This window comes from Zonotrichia albicollis, chromosome 26 (assembly GCF_047830755.1).
Source record: "Zonotrichia albicollis isolate bZonAlb1 chromosome 26, bZonAlb1.hap1, whole genome shotgun sequence".
NCBI classification, from domain to species: domain Eukaryota; kingdom Metazoa; phylum Chordata; class Aves; order Passeriformes; family Passerellidae; genus Zonotrichia; species Zonotrichia albicollis.
In genome coordinates, this window is record NC_133844.1 from 969,410 (window position 1) to 978,397 (window position 8,988).

An 8,988-nucleotide genomic window follows, 5' to 3' on the forward strand; every position below is an offset into this window, starting at 1 on the left:
GCTTTTGCTGAGACAGGGCCCCGTCTGTCCATCAGTCTGTCAGCCATGGCACACTGGGGACAGTGTGATGCTCTGCCAAAGCCAGCTCCTGAGTGGTCGTGTGAGCAGAAGTACCACCTGGGGAGAGGGCCCTTGGTGTCCCAGCTGGCTTAAAAGACAGAGCATGAGCTGGCCAAGTGCCTGACCCTGTCTCCTCTGGGAGTGTCTGTCCCATCCACGCTGGAACCCAGAAGTTGGCAATTCATTTAAATGAGAAATATCTGCCAAGGAAAGTGGGAACTGTCCTGGAATGTAAAGAGGACACATGCCTAAAAGGTTTCTTAATTTGAAAAATGATAGGGCCAAAAGGCAAAATGTAAGAAAAGGAATACCAGCTCTTTCCTGGGAAATTTATAAAGCAGAACAGAACAAACAACACAAAATTTCCCTCCCACTCAGCGCTGTTGGTTTTTGTGGCAGTCCCAACCATGGCCAGCAAGGGGCGCTCCAGGGAGCACTGCAAGGAACACTGCCGGCCAGCAGGGGGCGCCCCGGTCCAGCTCCATCCCCTCAGGGGCCATGGCGGCCTCGGACAGGAGGGAGGAGGGGAAATCACTCCTTTTGCAAACTCAGGGCCACCAATCAATCCCGGCACCACCACTGGCAGCAGGCAGAAGCTGCCAAGGCAGCAGGTTGGATCCCAGTGCCCACAGGCTGAGTAGCAGTTTCCCGGAGCCACGCACACACACTGTGCATCACTCGCGTCTGCTCTCCGTGCTCCCAAATGGAAGGAAGGCAGCGCCTGACCACAGGCAGGTCTCAGGTACACAAAAAACCCCTGTGGTGGCTTCACACCACAAATCCTGCAAACCCTCAGCCTTTCCCTCAGGTTACGAGGGCAGGGATGGACCATCTTTGGGGGCATCTGGAATCCACACAGAATCACTCCCCAGACCTCCGCCACGGCCGGGGCCAGAGCCCCTGTGTGATATTTCCAAACATTTCCCTCTTTTTTGATGACCACAGCCTGAGCCCAAACATTCCTTCCATGAGGTTCCAGAAGGCTGCAGGTTTTGTTCAAGAAGGAGGGTCCAGGTGAGCTTGTTGAGCAGATTGTTGCGGGATGTGCAGTAGTGCTGGAGCTCTCTCAGTCCCTTACAAAGAGGAACAGATGATCAATTGTTGCATTTCTGGACTGGGTCACCCACAGCCACCCCTGCAGGGGGGGGTTTCCAGCCAGCCCTGCTCTGAAAACCACCAAAGGCCCTCACTGAGACACTGCTTGGGCTCCATTTGGGTTTTGAGCCTCTTGCAGAGCTGAGAAAACCACAGGCAGGCCTTTTTCCACCTACAGAATTCTCACCTCTGCAGCAGCTCTAAATCTGCCAGAATCAAAGCCAAGGGGGCAGGGGGGACCCTGAGGTGCTGGCTGCCCCCTGGGGCTGGGCAGAGCAGGGCCGGGCAATGGCCATCCCTGTGCAGTGGGGCTGGGCCATGGCTGGGCCCCACCCTTGGATGGCCACCACAACAACATCAGCCACTCCACCATCCACATCACTGTCACAGCAGTAACATCACAATATTTAATCAACAATATAATCAATAATGTAATATCAATTCATATAATATCCAGCGAAAGTCAACTTCCATTAACTTGTTTCTCACAATACATATTAGTAAAGAATTTTTATTCCTGTTCCCACATCTTTGCCTTAAAGCTCTGTAATTTCTAAGTAATAATATTTCAGAGAGATTGGGGTTGTATTTTCCATTGCAAGGGAGGTTCCCACCTTGTTCAGCTTCCTTGATTGAGCTAAACAAAGAAACATCATTTCTGCCTAGTTTAACCAAAGAGCTGCATTTTTGTCCCAGGAGCAGGGAACCAAGTCCTGTGCCCCCTTGGAACTGGGATGGGCACCAGTAAGCCACTTTAGTGGGTGCACACTTAGGGGGATTGCAGAGCCACTAAGCACCTGGGGGTTAAGAGGAAAAAATCTGATTTGGATTTATGCCTTAACATATGCTACACATAAGGTGAAAAACTACTCTGTGGGTTGTACATGTTCTGGGAAACCTGTCCCCAGTGAGGCTTCTCACATCACAGAATGAGGGGAGAGAAAGCTTCAGTGATTGGGCTGTGAGTGACCCCCACTGGCTGGTGGGACAGATGCCTGGGAAAAATGTCTGGGAAAAAATGTCCGGGAAATAAGCCTGTGGGAGGAGCCTTTGCAAAGAAAAGCAGCAAGCTGTGACACAACAGGAGCGTTTTGCTTTGAGTTTCTTGGAGGATCAGGGTCTTGCTCAGAGGGTCAGTTTGGCCCTCCTTCCCTGTGGGATTCACATTCTCTGAACCTGGGACAAGCAGTGGGAAAAGCAAAAAACAGTCCAAACAATTCTCATCTCATTTTCTGCTCCTGTGTTTTTCACAAATGGAATGCATTGTGGGAGACTGTTTACCTGAAGGGAATTGGTAATTGGGATTCTGTTGTGAGTGTTTTGATTCACTGACCAATTGAATCCGGGGGTGGGGGGGGACGGACAGTAAGCTGACTGTCATGAGATTGTGTTCAGTGGAGTGCAGTTGAGTGCTTGGCAGATTCAGTTTAGATGTAATGGAATATAATATAGAATAATATAGTAAAATAAAGTACTTAATAAGCCTTCTGATAAGATGGAGTCATATGCATCATTCCTGCTGGACATCGGGTAAAAATATCATTGACACTCCCCTCCCTTGCCTTTTCGACCGGTGGTCCTTCTTCCCTGTCAGCACCCGTTCTTCCCTGCTTCACTGCTTCCCGGAGGCAGCTCATTCCTGCTCATCCTGGACATTCCTTCATTGCTTTCCTCGATGGAGCGGATGCTGCCTGCACCCACCCGCCGCCTCTGTCACGTTTCCCGTGCTGCCCACAGCACCGAGCCTGCTGCACCTGCCCCCGCAGCCCCAGCCCACAGCAGCCAGCCCAGAGCCTCCAGTGCTGCAGCACCAGCCGGCAGCCAGCCCGCAGCAGCCACCCTGCAGCCATCGCTCGCCCCTGCCAGAGACACGCAGGTGCTGTCCTTGGAAATCACGCCCAGCCACTCACAAAAGCCATGTGGGCTCACCCTGGCTTGCAGCACACACACTCCATCTGCAGAGCTGATGCCCACAGAGTGCCTGGGCTCCTTGCGGTAACGCTGTCCCTGTCTTCTGTTTCTCTCTCTGTCCTTTTCCTTTTCTATTCCCTTCCCTCCTCCTTCAGTATGAACGCTTACCCTCCTTTACCAATAAACAGTTCTCAGATATAATATTGCCACTTTTGTATTTCATTTTCATATGAGAAACCTTTCAGCAAGAATCCTCCCTGACTCCCCCTTTTACAGCAGGATGGGACAGGGGTGGTGAGAGGAGGGATGGGGAAGCCCTGGGTGTACTGCAAGCACTGTGGGGAGAGAATGGGGCAGTCCCTGAGGGTACTTGGGCACTTGGATGGGGCTGGGGAGCCCCTGCAGGTACCAGCAAAGGGATGGGGGAGCCCTTGGGGGTACTGGGAAAGGAAATGGGGAGCACAGGATGCCCTGTGTAGCCTCTGACTGACTCATGGCCACATCCCTTGGAAGGATGGGCAACCACAGGAGGTGTGGAGGGAGCACCCCCAGTGTCACCCAGTGCCTCCCGCTTCCCAGAGCATCACAGCTTTTGGTGTAGATTGTCATAGATGTCGCTGGGTTCCCATGGCTGCCTTTGCAGCTCCATGTACGTCGCCTGAGGATCCTCCACTGGGAGTGCCATGGGGTCTGGGGGGGCCCTGTGGGAATAAGGGGGTGTGTGGAAGGGGATGGGAGGTGCTGGGGGTTTGGGTAAAAGGTGTCTTCGGGCTGGAGGCTGCACTCACCTTTCCTGGTGCTTCCTGGCATCTGCAAAGAAAACTGGAGGGATGACTTTGGAGACCCAGGGGCTCCCATTCACCCTTGGGAATGCTGAACCACCACCAGATACACAATTCTCCCCAGGCCCCTGAGTATCCCTGATGCCCCCCCAGTATCACTGACCCACCACACTTGCACCAACACCCTGAGCCCCCAGAGCCCCGAGCCTGGCAGTGGGGGAGACCCCTGATAGGACCCCCAACATCCCTGCAGGACCCTCGAACAGCTCCCCAGGGCTCTGAGCTATGGTCACTGGGGGCTCAGCTCCTCCCAAGCCAGGGGCTGTGGGTGCAGCCCTATGGCCTCCCTCTCTGGGGGCCTTCCCAGTGATCCCCAGGAGCCCTGTGCCCCCACTGTCACCTACCCAGGCGGTGCCACTGGTACCAGGCCACAATGATACCCACAAGCAGGAGGAGGAACAAAATGGCCCCACTGACCCCTGCAGCCACTGCAAGAAACAGAGGGGGACACATCAGGGTCACCTATGACCCCAGGGGTCCTGCACTCCCTGGTGACACTGTGTGACCCCACCTGTGTTCCTCTGTGTCTCTGTGTCTCGCGGTGTCAGCTCCAGGACACGGGGTGTGATGGTGGCAATGTCCACGGGCACTGCGGGGACACAGACAGGGCTGAGGCCACAGCAAGGGGCTGGCAGCCGGTGTGAGGGGATAGGGATGGGGGGGATGGGTGTGGTGGGGGGATGTCAGGGATGGGGTCACACCAGGAAGGGGTGAGGGGACACTGGGCAAAGGCGGGGTGACCCAACAATATTTCTGGGGGACATGGAGGTCCCCAACCATGGCACTCGAAGAGGCTGTGGGGGCTCCCCGTGCCCATCCCCGCACTCACTGTGTACAATGACACGGAGCCAGATGCTGCTTTTCTGCAGAGCCCCCCCCCTCAGAGCACACCTGGCAGCTGCAATTCCCCGAGTGGGAGACCCCCACGGCGGGCACCAGCAGCTGCAGGGACCCCTGTGGACTCCCCACCACCTGCCTGTCCTGGTAGAACACGTGCAGGAGGGGGGCTCGGGGCCACAGGGGGCTGGGGGTGCTGAGGCAGCTGAGAGTCAGGGGGGACCCCTCGGTGGGCTCAGAGGGACCCTCCAGCACTGGCACCAAGAAGAGCTCTGGGAAGGAGAGGGGAGGTGAGGACTGTGGCTCTGAGTCTGCTGGGAGGTGTCTTTGGGGGTGTCAGGAGATTGGAGTTCCAGCTGTGGGGGTGCTCACCATGCACTGTCACTGTCACCGGTGCTGAGAGCATCCACGGTGCCACCTTGGAGTCCACCTGGCCCCCACAGCGGTAGCGGCCACTGTGGTTCAGCTGCAGAGGCGACAGGGACAGCTTGGTCCCAGTGAGGGACCTCCCTACCTCCTTGTCCTCATGGTAGAATCGCACCTCAGTGACCGACATGTCCTGCCAGCACCGGCAGCGCATGGTCATCGTGTCCCCCTCTAGCAGCTCCCACGCTGGCACCTGCAGCACCAAGCGAGCTTTGGGAGAGAGGGGTCCTGTCACACCGGAATATCCCCTTTTGATGGGGATCCCTCCATTGGGTCTCACCCAGCGCACCAGGTATCCCCAATTCCAGCATGGTTTCCCCCACACTGGATGCTCTGGGATGTCCCCAGAGCAGGGGATGGGCTTTGGTCACACAGGAGGTGACCCATGGAGTGGGGCCCACCCAGAGCCCTCAGGGCCCCCACAGTGCCAGGCTGGAGACACCCAAACCCCCCTCACCATTTAAGACTCTCATGGGGAGGCTGAGCCCGATGCCAGGTCTGTCACACCTGTAGATGCCACTCGCGGTGACAGTGAAGTTGGCAGGTCCCTCCTGCCACCAATGCTGCCCATCCTGGTACCAGGTGGTGGCACCGGCGGTCCCCGAGCCCTGGCAGGTCAGTGTCACCTGGTCCCACAGCTTTGCCGGCCTCCAGGGAGGATCCACCAGGAGCTGGGTGGTCTGGGCACCTGTGGGTGACAGGGGACACCAGGCTGCCAGGGCCAGTGTGGGGCTGGGGAGAGCGAGGTGGGGCAATGGCATCCCCTGAGGACTCACCAGCAAAGCCGAGGGTCTGGGCTGGAAGGGAGAAGGGACAGGGCTCAGTGGGTGTGTGACTGAATGGACAGCACCACCCGGGGTATGAGATGAGGCATCTGTCCTCAAACCGTCCCCATGGGAACACTGGTGTGGCATGGACATCCTGAGCACAGAGACATCTTGGTCATCATGGGTTGACGCATGAAATGGCAACACTGTGGACACCCCATGTTTGCACAGGTCACCTCCACCAGCCCTACAGCGCCTGTCCCCATGGCCACAAGCCATGGCCCTGTGCCCGTGATCCCAGTGAAATGGCACCTTTCCCTATGGCCCATCCACATGGTGTGTGACCCTTTTCCCTGTCTCTGCATCCCTGATTCCCTATCCCCCTCCCCACAGCTGCCCCAGCCCCAGAGTTCCTTTTGCCACATCCTTGTCCCCACATCTCCATCCCCCTGTTCCTGTCCTCATGGCCACCCCACAACTCTGGTCACACTGGGCTCCATGCCCTGCTGGCATTGGGGACCCCAGGGGACACTGCAACCCCCCTATGCCCCCTCCCCACTAGTCTCTGCCTAACTGGGGTCAATCCTCAGGGTGTCAGTCCCATGCATGGGGCACTCACCCCACAGGAGCAGTGCCAACATCCCGGCCATCCCGGTGTCTCCAGCCATGTGGACAGACTGTCACTCACTGCTGGGGGTGGCTGTCCCCTGGGTGGTGGCTCTATGGCCAAAGGGGAAGGAAGCGAGGTCAGGTCTCTTCCTCATGCGTAGGTGGCACCTGGTGGGGGCAGGGTGGCCACAAGCTGGGGACAGGCTGTGGGAGGGTGGGGACAGGATGGGGACAAGGTTGAGTGGCAGAAGTTGGGACATGGGGTTCCCAGGAGTGAGTGGCACAGGGAGTTTAGAGAGCCAGGGACAGGTCCCAGGGGAATGGGGGTCCTAGGGAGGATGAGTCACCATGGATGGAGGTGCCATGGGAATGAGGGTACCCAGGGCTGGGGGAACTTAGGGATGGGAGCCCCAGAACAATGAGGGCTCCAGGGATTTGGGGTCAGGTGATGGTTGTCATAGGGATGAGGGTACCAGGGTAATGGGGCATCTCGTGGGCATGAGGGGTCCTGGGAGAATCAAGGTTCTGGGGGAAGGAGGATTTCAGGGGATGGAATAAATGGGAGAGAGTTCCTTGGGAATGGGATGCTGGGCCATGGAGATCCTGGGGAATGTGAGTACTGGGTTGGGGTCTCCAGGAAAGGGGGACAAAAGGAATGGGGGTCCCATGGTTTGGTTCCCAGGGGAGTGGGGGTGCCAGGGATGGGAAGTGGCTTGGTGGGTCCATGGGTTGCAATCCCTTCCCTGAGTGCCTCAGATTTTGGAGTGACCCACAGCCCAGCACAGCTCCCAAAGTGACTCCCCCAATGGCCTGTGGGTCACCCCAGGGAGATTCTGAGGTACTCTAGTCCCTGTGCCTCCTGCTCCCAGGAGCTTTTTCCACTCTTCTTTTCCATTTCCTCCCTTTGATCCATCAATTTCACAATGCCCCAGTTTGTTCCTTGAAGATTCTGGGAAACAACTGAGCAGGGAACGGGTTGGGTGAACCTCAGGGTGGGGGAAGCAGGGCTGAGGGGTCTGCAGGGAGGGCTGGGGAGGCTGTGGGGGATGGGGATGTCTGGCTCTGCCCCCCTAACCCTTTCACTTTCTCTTCTGCAGCAGAAGGAAGAGGCCGTTTGTGCTCAGTGTCACACAACGGACGGCATGGAGGGGGGAGGTGTTCTGTCCTGGGGGGGCACATGCTGGACAAGGGGGGTGCTGTCCTGGTGCATGGCAGCTCCAGAGGGGTCCAGATTTCTCTGTTCTTGCTCATCCCCTGCAGGATCTGAGCCAGCAAGAGCAGCTAGGGAAGGGAGCGCCAGCCAGGAAGGGGCTCCCAAACTCCTGCTCCTTGAAGCCAGTGGCCATCCAAGGGTGGGTCCCAGCCATGGCCCAGCCCTACTGCACAGGGATGGCCATTGCCCAGCCCTGCTCTGCCCAGCCCCAGGGGGCAGCCAGCACCTGAGTGTCCTCCCTGCCCCCTTGGCTTTGATTCTGGCAGCTTTAGAGCTGCTGCAGAGGTGAGAATTCTGTGGATGGAAACAGTCCTGGCCTGTGGTTTGCTCAGCCCTGCAAGAAGCACAAAACCCAAACGGGGCTCAAGCAGTGGCTCTGTGAGGGCTTTTGATGGTTTTCAGATCAGGGCTAGCTGGAAATCCCCCCCTGCAGGGGCAGCTGTGGGGGAATCAGTTCTGAGATGTAGCCATTGATCATTTAATCCCTGTCTCCAAGGGACTGAGACAGCCCCATAACTACTGCAAATGCCACAACAATCTGTTCAAATACCTGACTAGGTCCTCCTTGAACAAAACCTGCAGCCCAATGGAACCACATGAAAAGAAAGTTTTGGTTCTGGAATGTGGGATCTCAGCACCTCAGGACTGAGGTGCCAAGTCACCGAGACAACCCTTGGGGGGCTCGGGAGTCCTAGAATGTTGCCAGAAGTGTCTGGTGGCTGGACTTTGATCCTACACAGGAGACGACACCTGTATGAGGATAGGAGGATTTCACCGGGGTGAATGGTGAAGGGATAAGTTAATTAGAGAGTGAAACACAGGGTTTAAGATTTCTGTACAGGGGAGTTTAGAGAAGTAAGATAGAAGAATTGGGGCGTGTCCTGTCCTTCTTCTTCTTCTTCTTCTCCTCCATCTTCTGTGGTGATGGTAGCACTTTGAGATTAGTCATTACTAAAAGTGCACCAGGCAATAAGAGTGAAAGGTATTAGACAAAAATGATAAATATTGTATACGCAACTTTAAGTATAAAGATAAGTGACCGCCCCGGAGGGCAGGGGAGTGTGCTCATGGCTGGCTGCTGAGCAGACCTCTGTCAGGCAAAAAGAAAATCTTTTAGATAAACAATTAATAAACACAGAGACCGAAAGAAGAACTGAAGCCTCTTCTCGTCCATTGATACGCGGGCTGCCCCAAAGCCACCCTGAGTCTTTCCAAGCCCTCCAAACAA

General features: G+C 56.4%; 1 protein-coding gene across 12 annotated transcripts; it reads right to left on the minus strand.

Moving 5' to 3' along the window:
• Positions 1–1,533: 1,533 nt before the first annotated feature.
• On the minus strand, positions 1,534–6,684 carry LOC141731943 (low affinity immunoglobulin gamma Fc region receptor II-like). 12 transcript variants are annotated; one of them, XM_074559257.1, is made up of 9 exons: positions 6,558–6,684; positions 5,948–6,092; positions 5,629–5,859; positions 5,287–5,364; positions 5,118–5,211; positions 4,738–5,017; positions 4,420–4,497; positions 4,253–4,336; positions 1,534–3,876 (listed from the first exon to the last, which is right to left on the minus strand). In XM_074559257.1, the coding sequence occupies exons 3-9, from the start codon at positions 5,629–5,631 to the stop codon at positions 3,672–3,674; spliced, it is 822 nt and encodes a 273-aa protein (XP_074415358.1). In that variant the 5' UTR covers positions 5,632–5,859; positions 5,948–6,092; positions 6,558–6,684; the 3' UTR covers positions 1,534–3,671. The 12 variants fall into 12 exon arrangements, 11 of the variants coding, with proteins under 11 accessions (XP_074415358.1, XP_074415359.1, XP_074415351.1 ...); XM_074559258.1 differs by lacking the exon at positions 4,738–5,017 and having other exon boundaries at positions 1,534–3,767; positions 3,855–3,876; positions 5,287–5,381; positions 5,948–5,968; positions 6,558–6,652; XM_074559250.1 differs by having other exon boundaries at positions 5,287–5,381; positions 5,948–5,968; positions 6,558–6,652.
• Between the last annotated feature and the right edge of the window lie 2,304 nt (positions 6,685–8,988).